Source organism: Pinus tabuliformis, chromosome 5_1 (genome assembly GCF_031772625.1).
Source record: "Pinus tabuliformis cultivar Carrire ecotype Pingquan chromosome 5_1, CPIR1, whole genome shotgun sequence".
NCBI lineage: Eukaryota > Viridiplantae > Streptophyta > Pinopsida > Pinales > Pinaceae > Pinus > Pinus tabuliformis.
The window spans coordinates 161602164-161622093 of NC_142305.1; the positions used below are offsets into that span (position 1 = coordinate 161602164).

Here is a 19930-nt window from a genome sequence, read left to right on the forward strand (position 1 = left end):
GAACATATCTTGTATTATTTGAATCCACATACTGGGGTATTCTTCGTCTTGAATATGTTTTTTCCAATTTTGACCAAAATATTTGTTTGAATTTCTTTTCGGTCGTTTTTGCTTTTCGTCTTGCTACTTCTATTGATGTAATGTCATGTGTCTCAAGTTCTACTTGTAAATGGGTTTTGAGTCTCAAGACGTATGATTGAATTAGACAAGACTCTGATAATCCAGGTACTTGTGTTACTAAGGTCTCCCATTCTTGAGTGTATTCGTCCACACTTCCTTTTTGTCGTAATTTGATGAGTTTTGAAAAGAACTCTTCTTCCTTTACACCTTGGAATCTTTTAAAGAATGCATCCTTAAATTTTCTCCAACTAATGACGTGTGTTGTCTTTTTCCACCACATATACTAATTATATGCTTCCCCTTCCATTTTCATGGATGCGTGCTTGACCTTTTCGTCATCATCCTTGATGTCATATATCTCAAAGTATTCTTCTGCTTTATTTATCCATGCAACATTGTTTTTTTCATTTCCATCGAATTTAGGCATCTCGACTTTTGCCCTTCGCTGGTATGTCGCTAATGGTTGAGCGAAAAAGGGGTGTTGATTGGTAAAGGTATCTCAGAGTTGCTTATTTGTAAGAGTCGTGTTACTCATTTCTTGGTGGGGTGTCGCCGATTTTTTTGGGGATTTAGCTTTTTCTTGAGAGTCTGTTGATTTCGTTGAGTCTGATGAGTTGTGCTTTTGATTTTCTTCATCTTCTTGTAGTAGTTGTGCGGGTGTATAATTCATCTTTTTACACATAAGTTTCAGCAATGTTAAGGTCTCTTTTTGATTCACCTCTGATTGGACACGTTGATGCTCCATCTTTATTTCTATTTGATTTGTCGTATCCTGAAGCCTTTTGATATTGTCAGCCTGCCCCTTAAGCTTGATCTGGAAATCATCTAATTTTTTATTGACCTCATTGTTGTTGTTATTCATCTTATGCTCCGCGTCAACCAATTTTTTTTGGAAATCAACCATTGTCATTGTCGACATTGAGCGAGTTTGCGGGGGCGTGTATTTATCTGCCAGCTTAAAATTTTAAATAATTTTTTTATTTTTTCTTTTAATTAATTAATTAAATTAATGTTACATATGATTTATGATTAAATTAAAGTTATTGTTATATATAACTTATCTATATATCATATATATATTTTATATATTTTATTTTATATATATATTTATATTATAAGTTATATTATATATATATATATATATATATATATATATATATATATCTATAGATATACACCATATATGTATTATATATATATTTATATTATAAGTTATATATATATATATATGTATATTATACGGACAGTCACATCCACGTTGAAAAGTCACGTTCGAAATTTGATCGAGCGGATATCACCGCAGACGTGGGTGGCCAAATACGAAGGTTTGGACTGAACTGGTCGGCGGATGGGAACAACACGATGAGGGATGCGGACGCAGCGTGGTCGTGTGCAGAGACGTCAGTGGGGTGACTGCAGTGGATGGCGTGTGGACAGAGGGATAGCAGACAAGGCGAAGATGAAGCGAACACTGGGCGGAAGGTGGAGTATGACAATGAAAGTCGAGTTCGGGGGTTGGCTGTCGATGGGGTTGCAGCGGACGAGCGGGACTGGTGCGGACGTAGAGTGTCATGGATGCGGTGAAGGGGAAAGCATTTGACAGAGACAGGGGAGCACAGACGAGGAGGCACTATAAGCCAACGGAGAGGAAGACGGTGGCGGAATTTAAGGGCGGAGCACAACGGAGAGGGACGACGATCTATGTAGTGGAAAAGCAGAAGACAGCTTCACAGAACCGATTAACACGATCTTGATGACCCTGGACGAAGGAATGAACCCGCTCTGATACCAGATGAAGTGAAAACTTCTTGATACGCAGAGAAATATATATATATATATATATATATATATATATATATATATATATATATATATATATATATATATATGATTAATTGACTGAAGATGATTGTTTACAGTGGGGGTTCTTGGTTTATATACCGCCATGGGCACCCGTTGGGGAAAGAGCATGATCTTATGATCGTGCCCTTTCGTCTAATTAACCTAAAATTAAATAATAAACCTAAAATTAAATACTAAATAATTTTTTACGTAACATTCCCCTTCTCTCCCTCTCTCTTCCCTCTCCTTATCTCTATCTTCCCTCCTCTCGTCTCTCCCTCACTCTCCCATCTCTCCTTATCTCTATCTTCCCTCCTCTCCTCTCTCCCTCAGTCTCCTATCTCTCCCTAGTCACTACCTCTATCTCTATGTCTTTGTTCTTCCCTCACTCTCTCCTCCTCCAACTCCATCTCTTTCTCTCTCTCTCCCTCCCTCCCTCCTTCTCTCACTCCCCTTCTATGTCTCTTCATTCCTCTCTCTCCCTCTCTCTCCCTATCTCTCACACCTCCCTCTCTCTCTTCTCCCCCTCCATCCATATGATCGGGAATTTTCACTCTGTGTAATCAATGATATATGTAAGGTCTAATATATTTTACATTTTAATTTTTGATTATGAAATGAGTTATCATTTGTGGGCATGTGGTATTGATAAACCATGGTATTGTAACAAAACCTATTTATAAGTTAATAATATCCATGGTAAAGTGGGGGTAAATATTTGTTAGAAAATGTAACTAGGTTCAGTCTTCATTATTGTACTTGAGTCAAAATGTAATTTGCTTGTCAAAAGAAAGTGAAAAGAATTTTATTATTATTTTATTTGACTTGTTAAAGCATGGGTTTCATGCTTGGGTCAAATGTATAGTCAAGCCTCCATTGTAGGCTTTAGGATTATTTATATGGGTCAAAGTGAATTTGTTTATTGGTCAAATCATCCTCCATCAAGTCTCCTTCTATTGGCTTCAATAAGGTTATCATCAAATCAACCTCCTCAACGACTCCTACAAGTCGGCCTCAAAGAATCATAAAATGATTTATGTCGGCCTACAATAAAGTCGCATCTCTTCATGGTTCATGTCGACTTATTTAGTATGGTCATACTACTATATATACCCGCCTATACTTCGCTCCATAGATCATAACTAGTTCGCATATATCTTTGATGGGTATCAAATTCGGATATCTATCATAGTTTGGATATTACAATTCAGATATCACAGTATGATGGTACAGACTTCATTGCAGATAAGAAGGATTTGATATGATAACAATGATAGGGCTTATTCTTGATGACAAGTTCGGTAACATCATAGTTCGAATTACAGGGAGGATGTTTCAGTGTCACAATGGAGCTTGGTCTAGGCACAGTTCAGTTATTGCTAGATGGTTTTTGGTGTGGCTATAATGTCAAGGTCTAGAAGCAGTGAAGAAGATTTCGGTGCTGCCATAGTGACAAGGTCTCACAGTGAGATGATTTCATTATTATCATAGTGATAAGAATTCAGTGCTCTCACAGTTACAAGGATGACTTGATGGAGGATGTCTTGGGTCTAGATTGAAAGGGTCTTGGTCGTCTCATCTTTTGAATCTACTGAAAGAAGAATTTTGTGATTGGGTTTTCCCCTCGAGGGGGGTTTTGCCCTAGCAACGTGCCTATATCTTGTGTTCTCTTCTATTTGTTGCTTGGCATTAATCTTGATGATAAGAAAGTATAATTAAGAAACCTAATACTAATAAAGAAAACATCACAAGTTAATGTCATTAAGAGGAAAATCATTTAACTGCCATCTATATCGATTTTCCAACAATATCCATGATTAAGAATATTTTTATATTTAAGTTTATTTTAAATAGTAAGTTTTTATGTACTTATAAATTAATTTTAAACATAGTTATGGAATCATTATTAGTCCCTGCCAAGGCAAGGCTCTAACAATTGATTTGTCTATTAATCACCATTAGTTTAGCATTGACCAAAGCAAATTATAATGTTTAACTTTGAAAAATAATTATTTACTTTTGAATATTATTAAAAAAACTAATTTTCAAACTTTGATTGGACCATAACTTTTTTGACGCTGACCTGGGAAGGTACAAGTCGCACGGAACCGGTCCCAAACCGGCCGGTTCGGTATGGAATTGGCCTATTCTAGTTCTGACCAGTTTTGGGCCAAAAGCGACCGGATTGGCCAGTTCTAATAAAATTGCCTGTAACAACCTTGAAATTCATGCTAATATTGCTTGGAAAACCACATTGTCTGACCCAATTTTTTTGCCTTGTAATGTGTGTGGTGTCTCCTTGATTTTTGGCCTGTAAAACCTGCATTAGATGTGCTGTAGGTGCCTCGAACTCAACACTGGATTCTCTGCCCCTTTCCTTGGAATGCCTGCCATTGTCCTAGCTTAGGAATTCGACCCGTTATCTTGCTTTTTCCTTGTTTTAACTTTGTCTCTCTTTTAGCAAACCTCAACTATCACAACCTCCTTGCCTTCTCGTCTCCTACTTGCTCTTCTCCAACACTTGCACATGAAGAATGAATGAGCTCTTTACCCTTTTCGTCCTTTTTAACATCCTTAATGATGAGAAGCCCTATCCCTAGCATCAAGCGCTGAGATTAGATCTCAACTCTCCTTGATCAAGGGGTGGACATTAATCTCCCATTGACCCCCTCTTGTATCTCCTCCTTCATTAATGAGCCTCCCTAGTCACTTTAATGTCTATTTGTACCTTGTACCTTTTTCTCATAAAGTCACTTTAAAAACATAAATTTGCTTTATTATTATAAAGTATAATGTAATTTTTGTACCTCATAAAGTGACTAAAAAGTCACATGACTTCAATAACTCATAAAGTCACAGTTAAAAGGTGAGTTCACTTTGTGTTCATAGGCTTAGGCAAATAACACTAGGAAACACCTCCTTGGTACCCTTTTTCAATATCATGTTGGTAAATGTCACTCTCAATTACCCTGTTAATCTCTTGATAAAGGAGAAGAAGATGGCTAATGGCATCCACGGAGTAGGCGAAGGGTGGGGATGCATGGTGTGTCTAGTTGAGCGTGGTTTTGGTATTGATGTCAAATGAGAAGGGTAGACAGATGCATGGTGTGTTTGGTTCAGGGGTAGTCCTATGGTTGCTGCAGTCTTTAGTAGGGAACCATCATAGTAGCAAGTTATGTAAAGAAGCTTTACAATCTTAAGCTATGATAGGTGGATGGCCCAGGGTCTGAGAGCAACTTCTGCCTCAATAGATCAACTCAGATGTATCTTGAAATTTCACAGTTGGGCAGTGCTCGGAAGAAGCTTTCCAACAGTATGTTGAAGTTTGGAAAAGTCCTTCTAGATTACGACTTAGGCACATTTTGGACCTAGGTAAGGACTTAGGCGATTCGAGCCTAGTTGGAGGTTGGGCCTTGCTGTAGGAGTCGAAAAATGGAAATCCTCCCCGACCCCCAACTTGTGTGAGATCAACTCCTAGTTGGGCCCTTGGATAAGTCAAAATTCAGCCAAGTCGGGAGGTGGGTCTAGTTGGGACCGGTCAAAGGTTGGGCTGCACAACAGAGTTTGACAAGAGAACAAAGCCCCGACCCTCGACCTATGTGGGAATTGGTATAGGCAAGCAATGGGTAGAGGTGATGTGTGCAATGCAGGTGTCAACCAGGGTGGCAAATGATGTCAGCTTAGGGTGACATGGCAGCAGAGGAAGACGACGCATGGCGAGTGTTTTTGGAATATTCAGGAGGCCAAGAGGGCCAAATCCAGGTGACATGTATCACCATGCAAAAGGTGCCACGTGGCCCAAATGATGTCAGCATGACGAAGCTGATGATGTGACAAGTCCTTGAAGTTTGTGCCAAGGGGCCAGTATGGAAGGTTTTTTCCATGTTGTTGGTTTCAGTGTTGAATGGGTAAAATTAATGGAAATGGACCCAAGTCAGGCCTCCAGGGTGGGTCGAGCAATCAGAGGTAAAACACAGACGTGTATTAGGTGGAGCTGGCTGACCCACGACCTCCCGACCTGTGTATTGAATGCTGTCTGCATAAAATCGGGTTACAAGGAAACAAGGACCATTAAAAAAGCTCAGATAATTAATAGTGCAACGTCCACATTAAAGAGAAGCCATGCCGAGTATTAAAGATCTCTAGTGATGTACTAGCAGACCTTGAGAAGGCTTAAAAAGCTGGAATCAGTGGCGCCTATGGAGTATTGGGATGCAAGAAAACAAGGACCACGACCTGCAAAAGAATGAATGGAGAACCATGCTGTATGGACAAGCAAGCTTAATGGTGGAACTGAGGATTAATTATAGGGATTGCAAAATCTCAGAATTTGGTCTCAAACCTGTTTCAGCCAAAACTGCAAAATGAAGCCTTACAGAGCTGCAATGGAGACCGTACCTGTGCCAGATGGTTGAGTGAACTAATCCCATACACAAGCTCTTAATTGTAGACCAGAGTGCCATTGTGTGCATTGAACACGGTGGTTGATGAGGTGACAGGGTGCATCGTTCACTCTGTCGTTGGAGAACAAAACACTCAGAAAACATGAGTCAGTAGGGAAGTTGCTGCACATGCTGCATGAAGAGTGTGGATTGCTGTGAGTGTGTGCGAACAGAAGGGATATGGTGTCTGAAAACTTATAATCATACGGAGCAACTCAGGGCCGAGACCATAGCCGATTGAGGAGTGAAGCATGCAGTGTAAATAAGGTCTGCAGTGCAGAGAGGAAGGTGCTGTGTGGAACAGCTGATCAGGTGTCCGTATTTCTGTGCAAGTATTATGGGCCTCTGTTTTCTCAGTCTGAAAATTGTATGAAAAGTAGAACAGTTGGCTAAAGCAGGTGGTGGCCTGCATTCATACGAGGTTGGTGCCTCTTGGCAAGTTGTAGCTTGCTAACTTCAAGGGGTTTGGGGCCTCCTGTGAGTGGGCGCTCACAAACAAACTGATGTAATTAAGTAGGAGCTTAAGTTACATCATAATAACAAACGAATTGATGGTTTTTTCCCTCTGGGTTTCCACGTAAAATTTCCTCTGTCAATATATGCATGCTGCTCAATCTGATGGTTTGTGTGTTCATGTGAATGGTTTACATTGTTGCCTATGTATTGTGCTGAGGCTGCTCACATGAGTAATTGCCAAGACTGAAAGAGAAAATAGGAATTGAGTTTAAAATTTAAAAACCTCACTAATTACTGATTCACCCCCCGCCCCTCCCTTTCAGTGGTTCCTTATTCCAACACTTACTGTATATGGCTATAGATTGAAGCAGTGAGGAGGCTTCAGGGAATCAAACTCTTTGACAAACTTGCTGGCATGGAAGCGATATTCCTTGTAGAGCAAAGGGCCAGGTTCAAGATTCTGTCTATAGATGTATTCGGTGTTCGTTATATATTACTTCTTTCTAGTGTAATGTCTAGACAGCTAAGATGCGCCTTATGCTGGTTTATTTTGTGTACATAGCTAGTTGGTTAGATATGTTTAAATGTTTTCACTGCAAAATGGGATATTGTGTGTGTCTTTGCTGGTGGAAAATTTGCTAGGGTGTATGTTCCTGTAAATGAGTTGTATAATGGATTTTGTATGCCCATCTTGCAATGTAGTGAAAAGTTATAGGGCCTATGTTGCCCAGTTTAAGTTCATATGTTGTGGTTAATTTCAGGTTTGGCACTTATCACCGATGATTGATTGGCAGGAACTCTCTGGTGTTTGGGGCATTTGATTATGCAGGATAGAGATCTGAGCGTGTACAGCCCTGCGGCGTCTAGTACAAGCAAACACTTATCTTGCACCAACAACCTATGTACATTACGCCATAGTTGCAAAATGAAGAGACAGGCATGTCCCTATATTGTTGAATATTTATCTGACAACACATCAACTTCTGGATCATTGGTGGAGGATGTCTTATACTTGGCGTCTGGAAGTGAGCTTGCATCAGGTCATTCAGTAAAGACACGAGTGGTAATTGGGTAAGTTCAATTTCAAAACCTCGTTGTCTTTATGACCAGTACATTTCACACCATTTGGTATTCCTAAACTGATTTAAACTGACAGAATTCAATGATGCTTATGAATTTTATTGTTTAGCATGCATGGCATTCCATTCGAGTGCTTAGTTGACTAGTGACTTATATATGCATTTTATGAAAACAGTTGTGGCAGAATACAAAGTGGTGGCTTTTTAAATGGTGGGGCTCCAGATGGTCTTCTTGGTTTAGGTCTTTCTGATATTTCAGTTCCAAGTTTGCTTGCAAAAGCGGGATTGGTACAAAATTCATTTTCAATGTGTTTTCAATCTGATGATTCTGGAAGGATATTTTTTGGGGACCAAGGGGCATCAGGCCAGAAGACTACACCTTTCCTAGCCTTTAATGGGACACAGTAAGAATCTAATCCATTCTTAGATATTGTGAATATTAGCTGGCTGGAGGAAAATAAACATAAGTTTTCAAACAGAAAATACAATTGTAAGTAAAAATTCAAAAAAGTTGTATGCCCAGATGCCTATGTTCGCTGAATTAAAAACATGTGGCATCAATTAAAGATTACTAGTGGAGTTTTCCAGCCCAATGAGCTGCATATGACAAAAGGGTAGCAAACTCTAGGTGACTAGCTTGGTTGTGTTGTTTATGTCAACACATGCTGTTTGAGTCAGTTGCGCAATTCTGTAACACAATGGGACGTTCAACATGGTTCCCATTGAATAATTGCAGGAACTGTAATGGTTTATGGGCACATGCTTGATTTCTTTATTTATTTAGACATATTGCTTGCATTTATTGTGTCATTTGCACACGGATTCACGATCTAGTTGTTTTTATTTTCTATGAGATTGCATTTATATTTAACTATCAAAATTCTATTTTTTTCCAGTCCAACATATATTGTTGGAGTTGAAGATATTCATGTTGGCTCAGCAGCAGTAAAAGGCATAGGTTTCAAAGTCTTGATTGATAGTGGAACTTCCTTCACGTATCTGCCTAGTGATGCCTTTAAACACCTTACCAAAGAAGTAAGGATTTTGTCTTATTGCTTTGACTATTCTATCATATACTTTGGTGTGGTATATCCTAGCTATTTTCGAATATATTGGTAGTTAAAGTTAGATGCTGACATATATTTTAATTCTCTTTGTGGTAGTTTGATGCACAGGTGCCCTACCCAAAAGCTTACTATGATGGCCTTCCTTGGGATCATTGTTATCAAGCAAGGTTAGTTGATTACCCTTGGTTGGCCTTCATGCTGGAGAACATCCATTTTATATACTTGTATATGTAGGTCCTGGTTGTCCACTGTCTCGTTGTCTGACTTGTTTTATACCTTTATGCTGTTTAGTGGAGGATCTAAGTCATCAGATTCTCTTACTGTCCCTGTTGTGTCACTTATTTTCAAAGGAGGAGGCAAATTTTCTATCTTCAGTCCCATAATAAGGTTGTTTACAGATAATGTAAGCAAAATTGCCCCATGCAAAATGTATTTGGTTTATGTTCTTTTTTTTAATGAACTTCAAAGGTTTTTTTGAGTTTTTCATAGTGCAACTTTATTTAGAGCATGAAATCATCTTTATTTTTCTTGTATTTCAGGGGACATTGGAAGGTTTTTGCTTGGCAGTACAAGAGGGCGACTTTGGCATAATTGGACGTGAGTCTTTTACATTTATAACCTACGATTGCCCAAGCAAAGTATTTATTTGTCATTAATTAGGGTCAGTTCTTGATTGTGCCCTATAAGATCAGGTTTACTCATGTTTGTTGATTAAAATTTCACAAATTATATGATAAATTCTCTCTATGTATGTGTGTTATTGTCACCAGAATCACAAATGCTCTTTAGATGAATTGATTTTTGACAAAAAATATTTTCTTAAACAATTTTGTTACTTTTATTTTTCTCTCTTTTGAGAATTAATTCAATGTGGACTCCATTGTATCAAAGATTTGAGCATAAATTGATTTTTCATCTTGCATTTTGAAGCATGAAACATTCAAACGTGAGTTGCTATATTTATGTTGAATATTTCCTACATTCTTGCATTTATCTTCCATTGGATTACTATAGGAAAACATTGAATCAGGAAGTCATCTAATATTATTAAACCTTGGTAGAAAGGATGATTAAGTAACAAGAAGCGAATGGACCTTTCATACAATGTCGGTACTTTGGTCTTTCACCAGGACAAATTGTACGAATCATTTACAAGTCCTTTCTCTAATCAATGTTGATTTTCTGGTGGAGTTTAGATCAAATAGTTGCTTTTACAGAATAGTGGAGCTTAGATCTAGTGCGTGGATTTATCTTGCTGCTTGGAGAGTTAGTGATTGTGAGCTTTAGAATATGTTAATGTATTAGATACGTAAATTAGGTGGAGCTTAGATCACACTTGGGGATTTATCTTGTTGCTTGCATAGTTAGTGATTGTGAACTTGAGAATATGTTAATGTATAAAATATGTAAATTAGAGATATAATATATCATGATCAATTTCATCAATATGACTTTATGATTGGATATTATAGGCTTGATTTTTTATTTTTTTCTTCATCAACTTGCCTTGACTTTGCCTCTCTTTCTTGTATAAATACATTCTCATTGAGGTTATAGTTGTTGCATCATTGTTAATAGCCATTTAGACCAAACTTATCATTCATAAGTTTTAAGTGTTTAAATGTATCTTTTAGCATCTTAGTGGCAAGGTCTATCCAGATAAAATTTAATGGTTCTTATATGTTTTCTATCGATACTTTTAAAGTGATGTCTAACATTTGTGATAAAAGTTGACCTTTATGCTTTATAGTTGCAAGCATGCTATATGACATCTCTTATTCCTTTTCTCTTATAAAGTTATATGTTATACTTTTCTTTAAATCTTAAATGATGTATAAGAGAATAAGCTGTTGGAGATGAGATAGAAATTAGAAACGAGAAGTGTAGCTCAAAGCTGAAGGAAACACTCAAGTTCATTAGCTTAAATTCCCTTTGATTTTACTATAAAAAATTTAGGCTAATAAAAACACAAAGAAATATTCATACAAGATATGTTCTTTACCCATCCATCAATTATGGACCTAAGGATCTGTAGATGGATTTTATATGTAAGGAAATGTGCTTATAACATATCCATCTTATTGGAGCATCTTATGGAGATGTTGAAGGTTTACCCCACAACGCCTTCGTATTTAATGTTATCAAATTGTTGAATTTGGCTCAATAATTTTATATATATTCACATAAATGATAAAGTTCACTTTAGGTATATATTTTTATATAATTGTTTTGATACGGAACATGAAATTTAAAATCATGTTGCCATGTGTAACGCACCCACTACTATCCCTAGCCCCTACTAAGGGTAGAAGGAGGTAGTTACTGACTCAACCTCTAAAGTCTAGTTATGGAATTGGGGTATAATTTTTTTTTGATCTTTTACAACTTCCACAAAACTTAAAATCGATAACATAGTTGTGTTCGTCTCGTCGAGATCTTTCCATTGATATACAATTTTCTTTAAGTTGACTCCTAGATCAAAAATTATGGCCTATCAGAGCTTGCCACAACATTTGGCCTGCCACGTGGCTACCCAAGTTAGATGCCATGTCACCCCCACGTGGTAGTTGCCGACTTGCTCATGTTGGTCACAATGCTTTTTCTGTAGCTGACGTCTATATACATATCTAATATAATATAATATAAGGATGAACCCCTTTCCACTCCTTACAAATGTCGTGCTTGCCCCCTCGTGCTGCCTCACCCAAGGAATAAAAATATCTGTGGGTTACTTCACAGTTTCACCCCGAATCTATTGGGGAAAGATGGTTGAGGTTACGTGGATATGCCATGTCACGCTGCCACGTTGGATTGCTAGCTCAACTCTACTAGAGAGCACTTTCAGCCAATCGCACGAGGCTTATCTCCTTTGTGGACCCCTCTTGCTATGCGTCACCTCACTTTCCCCTCGCAACTGTGCATGTGGCTCCACCTCTGCCACATCACCCTAGGCATAAATTCCCGACGGGATTGCAGTGCGCACCACAAGAAATTGTGTGGACAAGGTGCCAGGGTGATGTCATTGGCTCTTTTCATCGGGGTGACACCACCCTTCCATGTGGCTAATCTCTAGGTGTGCTATGTGTCACGTGTTTAATAGGCCACATGGCCCCACGAAAACCCCAAATCTAACTGACACGTGTCTTATTCCCAGGTTGCCATGCCAATATCGTTTCAATAATTTGATCCTGGTGAGATCATCCTGGCCTCTACTTGAATTCTCTGGTTAATTCTTTTGGGCCGACAAACTTTTCGTCGTTTCACTGCTTTGCCTCCCTTGCGTTGTCGAGACCTCCTAGCACTTTGACATAGTGCCTGATTGCATTGGCGCTTAGAGCTCGAGTCTCATTGTTCATTTGGGCCTTGAACTTCTAGCCCCTGGCATATGACATTTGTATGTTTGGGTCCCACCAATCCTTCGCTGCGGGGAAGGTTAAATTTTACGTTATAAAAATATACGGGGTCCTCTGTCGGGTTACGTCGAACGCTAGGCAAACGACACCACCGCGCCACGTCATCCTTATGCTTAATTCCTTGGAGTTTCGTCTCGGACTCCCTTTGAAACCTCTAGGGAAATTTTCTCCAGGGTCCATCCAACGATGGGAAGCTTATACACCAATTCTATGGCCAATATCATATTGGGAGGTCCTCATAATGCCACATCGTCTCGATGATTTAATCCTATAGTGAGATTGTCACGACCTCTGCTAGAATTCTCTGGGGTCATTCTTCCGGGATGACAAACTTCTCGTCATTTAACGACTTTGCCTCTTGTCTATTGCCAGGACCTCCTAGCGCTTGGACATAGTGCTTGATAACATGGGTGCTTAGAGCTCGAGTCTCCTTGTTCATTCGGGCCCTGAACTTCTAGTCCTTGACATATGACATGTGTATGTTTGGGGCTTTTCCCTGCCCTCAATGCTTGGTCACGGTGGTTCTATTACATATGGCCTATCACGATTCAAGCGCTGAGGCCTTAATACCTTAAGTTTTAGCCTTGCACGACCATTCACATATATTATTATTATTGCCAAGACCTCCTAGCGCTTGGACATAGTGCTTAATAGCATGGGTGCTTAGAGATCGAGTCTCCTTGTTCATCTGGGCCCTGAACTTCTAGCCCCCGACATATGACATGTGTATGTTTGGGCTTTTCCCCGCCCTCAACGCTTGGTCACGGTAGTTCTATTACATATGGCCTATCACGATCCAAGCGCTGAGGCCTTAATGCCTTTAGGTTTAGCCCATATATTATTATTATTATTATTATCTAATTTTAAGGTCACGGCCAAGCCAGACACCACATTGGTGTATGAGACCCCCTTGTTTGTGGGACAAGGGACCCACCTCCGCGCAGTGGTTTGAATGCTAAGTCTACGAAGGCATACACACTCTACCTGCCTATATGTATTGGGAAACTCCATAGAGCTATCCCTCCTGAGCTTTCAATAGGGTTCGTCCCAGCCCATTCAACACACACACACACATATATCAAGCTACCCTTCCTGAGCTTAATAATGTTAAAACAAGGCTTAGTAGCCAAATCCTTTTTAATTTCATAACAAATACAACAAAGATCTATCCATTCATTTACACTGAGGCCCATTGGACAAATTTCAAGCTCATAATAGTCCAGAAATGTACAGGTTTCTTAGGCTAATGATAAGCAGAAAAACAAGCTCATGAATACATACATGAATCCATTCATTTGCTCAGTAATTACACAGGAAATCAACATCCCTCAAGCATGCAGAAAATCACATTCCATAGCATATTGCAATCATTGAACCAACACATTGAATCAATATCAACACAGGCCTTAAACCCAACACATTAGACACATTCTGAACATTCAAGAGCAAGAGTTTGAGTACCACTTATCTTAGAAGTTGGAATGCCCGACAACTGAGATTGGGACTTCCACTCTCCACCGAGTCCACCCAACCTTAGACACACTGCGGCAAAGCCTTTCTTGCAGTAGTCACGCCCGAGCCAGATTCTAGAGCTTGAGGATGAATGTTTAAGGCATTAAACCAATGCTGCAAGCTGAAATAGGGACTCCAGAGGACCATCCACCTCCACCCACTAGCTACTTAGTGCAGTCAAGTTACTTGCAGGGAATCCAAAGGTCCACCACCTCGAACCTTCAGCTACTTAGTGTAGTCAGTTGCTCATAGGGAATCCAGAGGTCCACCACCTCTGCCCTTCTGCTACTTCAATAAGAACTGTAGCTCTACCATCATAGTTTGAAACAAGGATTCCAAAGGCTCACCTCCACCCTCAAATCAACAACAAGGGAATCCAGAGGCTTATACCTCCACCCTCAATGAGCAAGGGAATCCAGAGCTCACTATAACAACAATAAAGCAAGCAAAAGCGGCTAAAGAATTCTCCTTACCGGGAATCCAAGGAACAAGCCTCCACCTGAGCTGTCAAGGGAATTCAGAGAAAACCATCTCCACACTCTAGTCTTACAGGGAATCCAAAGACTAATGTCCTCACCTGAGATATATTCTTCCACTCTGTAAAACCAAAAAACAAGCAGAGGGGGGCTAAAGAAAAGAATTCTCCTTACTAGGAATCCAAGGAACATGACTCCACCCAAGCTGTCAAGGTAATCCAGAGAAAACCATCTCCACCCTCCAGTCTTACAGGGGAATCCAGAGACTACTGTTGTCACATGAGAGATTTTCTTCCACCTCCCAATGCTCAACCGAATGTTTGCTCTGCCCCTTGCGTTTTGGTAGCAACACAAAGCTATGTGCTCTTTTCCTCTTGCGCTATGGTTCGCTTTCTTCCTCTATAGTGCAGTCATTTCTTCTGCATCGTCTCCCTGAAACTCTCTTTCTTTTGTACTTGTTCCACCATGCCTCTTTCTCTGCCTTCTCTGTTTTTTCTTCGTGTCTGTGGAATTCTTCTCACTCAGTTCGTGAGAATGCCGCTTCAGAGACTGCTCGGCTTCAGCGCGTGGAGTGTCCCCTGAGAGAATGCTCTCGCTGTGCGATTCCAGAATCCTCCTTTCCAGGTCCTTCTCCGTGAGTCTTCCACTACGTGCTGCAACTGTCTTGGTTGTGTGGGCAGACACTATTGTCGCCCGTCCTCAAGCTTGACCACAGTGGTTCTGTTCCTGAGTAGTGGTGGGGATGTTGCCGTGTCAACTCTCTGCCCCAGTCTCTTGTTGGTTGACTTCAACTGTCCTAGTTGCCCATGCAGCCCATCACCATCAATTTTTGTCCTTTCTACCTCGTGGATTTATCCAAGGAAGGCATGGTTCCTTTGTAATCTTGCCCCAGCTCCATTAACTGATATGGTCATCCTAATTTAAAGCGTATCTGCCAGTCATTCATGGCTATAAAACAAGTCAATTTTTCCTTCAAATCCCAAGCAACCTCCTTCCTTGAACTCTGGAATCCTTGTCTCAATTCTCAGGTCTTTTTAACTATCATCAACGTATATTAAACATTGACAATTAAGGGGAATTAGCTTGGGGCTGTCACAGCAAGCCTTTGACCTTCACCATGTAACTTGTGTCATCCCTACTTTGGCTCTGACAGTTCCACCTTCCAAATATACACCACTGGTCAGTCCTCCTCAGATATCCATAGGCTATAATAGAGAGACTTCGAGATTTGCTTATATTTGAATTTCAAAGGTTGAGATTAGTTGATCTTGGTGTCTTAGTTGAAATGTGTTTCCAATTGTATATTTCATCATTTAGATGTGCTTGGATTCTAGAGGCATCATAACCATCCTTCAAAAAAAAAGATTCAATATCCATTTTTCCATCAAGTCGTCAATTTAAACGACTTTAATTTGGTCAATGAATATCCAGTAAGTTTTGTGCTTTATATTTTTCAAATCTCGAATTCTACAAAATAGTGCGAGAATAAACTTCACGGCACATACAAGGACATCCTTCCATGTTTAGATTGTCCCTTGTTCTTTTGCTTTAGGACACTGAGAAAAATATACTTTGAGTGAGGTCATGAATTCAACCCACATTTGAGGTTTGTTATTCACTTTGTGGGCTCCCCAAAGTGATTGTAGAGTGAGAAAATCATTTGTACCATTTGTCATTCCCCTAAGTGTGGAAAGCCTTGAAGGATTGACAAGTGCACTTTGTGACAATGACCAGAGTATGGAATTTTCTCTTAGATCTTTGTTTGTGTAGTCCTCCATAGTGGAAGTTGCTGTTTATGTAGACTTCTGTAGGTCAAACTCATAAATGGTCATTTAGGTTCCTTCTTTGTGGATTTCAAAGTTACCTTTTGGAGGAAATTATAAGTTGTTGACTTCTTCATTATCATCTTTTCTTTTGTTGTACATGCAATTCTGATTATGTGATATGTAATTGTAATAGAGGTAGTTGTCGTGTGCTCAATTATATGGGATATTTATAGGCACTGAGGGAACTATTTTCAAAATTTGCATTGTGAGTGACTAGTCTTTGTCATCAACCCATGGTTGTCATCATTCTTGTGTTCTTCTATGTCCTTCCCTATGTTTCATAGACCTACCGATTTATTTTTCATGTTCCTATCTAGTCATGAATCATATGTCTTAGACCATCATCTTCTTGACATTTTCTCTCTTTGTTCCCTTCAAATACTTTGGTGATTTCTTTCCTCATTGAAGACAGAAATATTTTGGATTTGAACACAGGTCTAACAAGCATTCCTAGGTTCTTGAAGCTAATTTCTCTCTACAACACAAGGTCTGACAAAAAAATTGTGTTAGTTAACAACTTGGAACTTTCGCTAGCCATCTCTCATAACAAACCTTAACCTGTATCACAAGGTTCAGGTTCGAATTCGAGTTAACCACAATTATCAATTTGAATTCAAATTTTTTTCGATAAGGTTTGGATGAGGTTTGCCATTAGATTTGGCTATGTACATTTTTCAATATATATGTGTATGTGTGTGTTTAATATAGCATAAGATAATGAAAAAATAACATCAATAAACATATATAAGTTTAAATGCGAAACAGGGTGCTGTCCAGTGTCCACATGATGGGGTGCTGTCACCTGTGCAGTGGAGGGTTTGCTCAAGGGTAAAGTCTCGACTCTACTGTGGCAGATTTTAATCATTTCAACCATGTGGCAGACTGGTGGAGTGAACCACTGAGCTGTGTGGCAGGAGGAATTATGAGGTGACCCGCCGAATAGGTTGATTAAGATTACCTCTTATATTATTAAAATCCCTAAAACGGGGAAATGAACCTAATGGAACCTTTGATGAACCTGCAATTTTCTTTTGAGGTTTGCCAAATTTTGAACGTCAAGGTTCAAATTTGGCAAAGCCTGTGACATATACCATTACTAATGTCTACACGCAGGATGTTCAGTTTGAGTCTCTAGAAATTGGGCTTCTGATGTCTGTGTGTCTGATCATGTTTAGAACAAATAATCTGACTACTATGAGTCACTAGTGAGAGCTTGACTTCCACTTAATGAAACCTCAGATCTCCATTATTTTCCTCGTTTGCATTCAAATACAATGGGTATGAGGGGGAACACTGGCTTTAGCGCTATTTTGAATTCCAAATTTAGCACAAGATTACACAAAGCCAAAGTTTGCATGAGTATATGTGACCAATGCTAAACTATTGTGACAATGATGAGACAGCCAGCTCCTGCCAATGGCAAGAATATATGCTTGTCCTTGACAAGGCAGTTTAACATTAATATTGTGCTTGAATGTCTCAGCTTCATCTGTGCAAGATATCATATATGAAAAGACTGCACTACAACATACGGACAACACATGTTACCATAAACAGAGCACACTTCATATGACGTGGATTTCTCATGTATATGAATGGTAGTGCCTATTGGCATAAAATCCTGTTTCATCTATAAGAGATTTCCCGTTCACATCCCCTTGGGCAAAATTTTGTGCAGATGAGTTTTGATAGTTTCATATTGACATGTTTGTGCATCTAGGAACTTCTACGAATCCTATAAATAGGCATTGGCAGGCTGACATTAAGCGCAAGTCATAGATCAGTATCCAGATAGAGTTTCTATCATGACATATCTGTCAGACATTTAATCAGCCTGATATTTGTTCTGCAGACTTCAGCCTACGTCACTGCTGTACTGCTAGTATGATAATCTGCTGATTCATGGCATGCTGTGTCTCTGTTCTGTTGCACAACCCTGATTATATGTTTATTCTTTCTTAACATTGTTGTTAGCTTCTGCCATAACCTTAGGTTCTAACATGTCAATGTTTGACGATATCCCCTTTTAAATTGCTGGTCACAATACCTGACAAATGCTAGCTACAAATCACGGGATCAGTCACACTCCGTTTGCCTTCATGGGATCAGTCATACTCCGTTTGCCTTGCTTTATATGGAAGACAGGACGGAAACATTCACATCGAGCTCTCATAGACAAGGAAACAGAGTTCTTAAATAATAGAAAATGAAATATACCATCACGAGAATAAAAAACACAATCACCTCCTACAACTGCTCAATCACTTTGAATAGAAGGTTCCTTGGTCAAATAAGAGTAGCTTTAAAAATTTGTTATCCTAACATGTCCCAAATTTACAATATTTTGTTAAGGGCAAGCAGTGTTTTCAATGATTAGAAGTGCAAAGGATTTTAGTATGAGATGAAATCTTAGGTATCTAATAGTATAAGTTAGGATCAATTAAAATAATGACTCAGAAATCAGAACATATTAATAAAAAAAGAAACTAGTGTCAAGTATGTAGAGGATCGATATTTGATAGTTTGTAAGGAAAAGCTTGCAGGATTGTAGTGAGTGGTTGTGGTTTGGATTGAAGCATTCTTTGATATGATTTATGGATTTCTATCTTAACATACAAAGTTTACATTGTGGTGTGAAGGCTAGCCAGCAATTAACTTGGTGTGTTGCTTATCTAATTAGGTGTCCAAATATATATTATGGTTGCATTTTACAAGATTGTTAAGTTTTTCAGTATGCAAATATTTCTGATACAGAATGGGTTCTTTGAGTATGCAGAAAATTTCATGACTAGTTATCGCCTGGTCTTTGATCGTGAGAACTTAAAGCTGGGTTGGTCTCCGTCTGATTGTGAGTAATTGGAAGTGCAGTATAATTTTTTCCTGTTTCCTACACTTTATATTTCTTTATTTCCCATGGACGGTTTTCCTTTGGTATGTCTCTTGCTCTTCACTATCCTACTTTTTTTCCCGGCTGCTATCTTACAATTGTTTTGTGCACAGGCTATCAACTAGATGAAGATGAAGGTGTTGTGGCCCCTGCTCCTTCACCACAGAATGGCTCGAGAACTCCAACACCTCTACAGCAGCAGCAGACTTCACCAGGACGTGCAATTTCTCCAGCAATAGCAGGGAGAACTCCTAAAATAAACCATTCTGATCGTTTGCAGACAAAATCAAATATTGTAACTTCCATGTTGTTTTCTTTTTCGGTTGGTGTAATTTTGCTCTCTGGACTATGGCATACCAGTACGTCAAGCTACTGAATTTTATTTCCTCACGTGCTTTTAGGATATACTGCACATATTAGTTTCAAGGTTTCTGATTCATAGTGTTTAACTATCCTCTCTACACTAGTATTTAAATGGCTCATTACTGCAACTCTTGATTTATTTGTTCCTATCCATTGTATCCTATCAGTATGACATTTAGTTGCTTTTAGCTGAACTTGACAGAGCATGTCTAATGAAACGGGTAACCTTTTTTTGTCCCAGACATGCTTTCAAATATGCTACTTGGCTCACATTACAGATAATTTGTTTTTTAGATGTTACTCTTACTTTGACAAGAACTCATATCTTCTAATGCTTGTCTACTAGTACTGACCTGTACCAATTGCTTCGTAGTATTTCCATGAATAAATTGTCTCCACTGGAATACTGTGTAATGTTGTTCATCATATTGTACTTAATTTGCAGGT

The 19930-nt window shown here is 39.0% G+C and overlaps 1 protein-coding gene across 1 annotated transcript in view; it reads left to right on the plus strand.

Annotated features, from left to right (window-relative positions):
• The window catches only part of LOC149163925 (aspartic proteinase-like protein 1), a 40862-nt gene extending 21139 nt beyond the window's left edge, over positions 1–19723 (plus strand). The window contains exons 3-10 of the mRNA XM_089431894.1: positions 7690–7931; positions 8116–8343; positions 8836–8974; positions 9103–9173; positions 9298–9409; positions 9546–9603; positions 19010–19081; positions 19234–19723. Of these exons, the coding sequence (XP_089288020.1) occupies positions 7690–7931; positions 8116–8343; positions 8836–8974; positions 9103–9173; positions 9298–9409; positions 9546–9603; positions 19010–19081; positions 19234–19496 (1185 nt within the window). The 3' untranslated portion in view covers positions 19497–19723. The remainder of the gene's footprint in view (positions 1–7689; positions 7932–8115; positions 8344–8835; positions 8975–9102; positions 9174–9297; positions 9410–9545; positions 9604–19009; positions 19082–19233) is intronic.
• Positions 19724–19930: the final 207 nt, after the last annotated feature.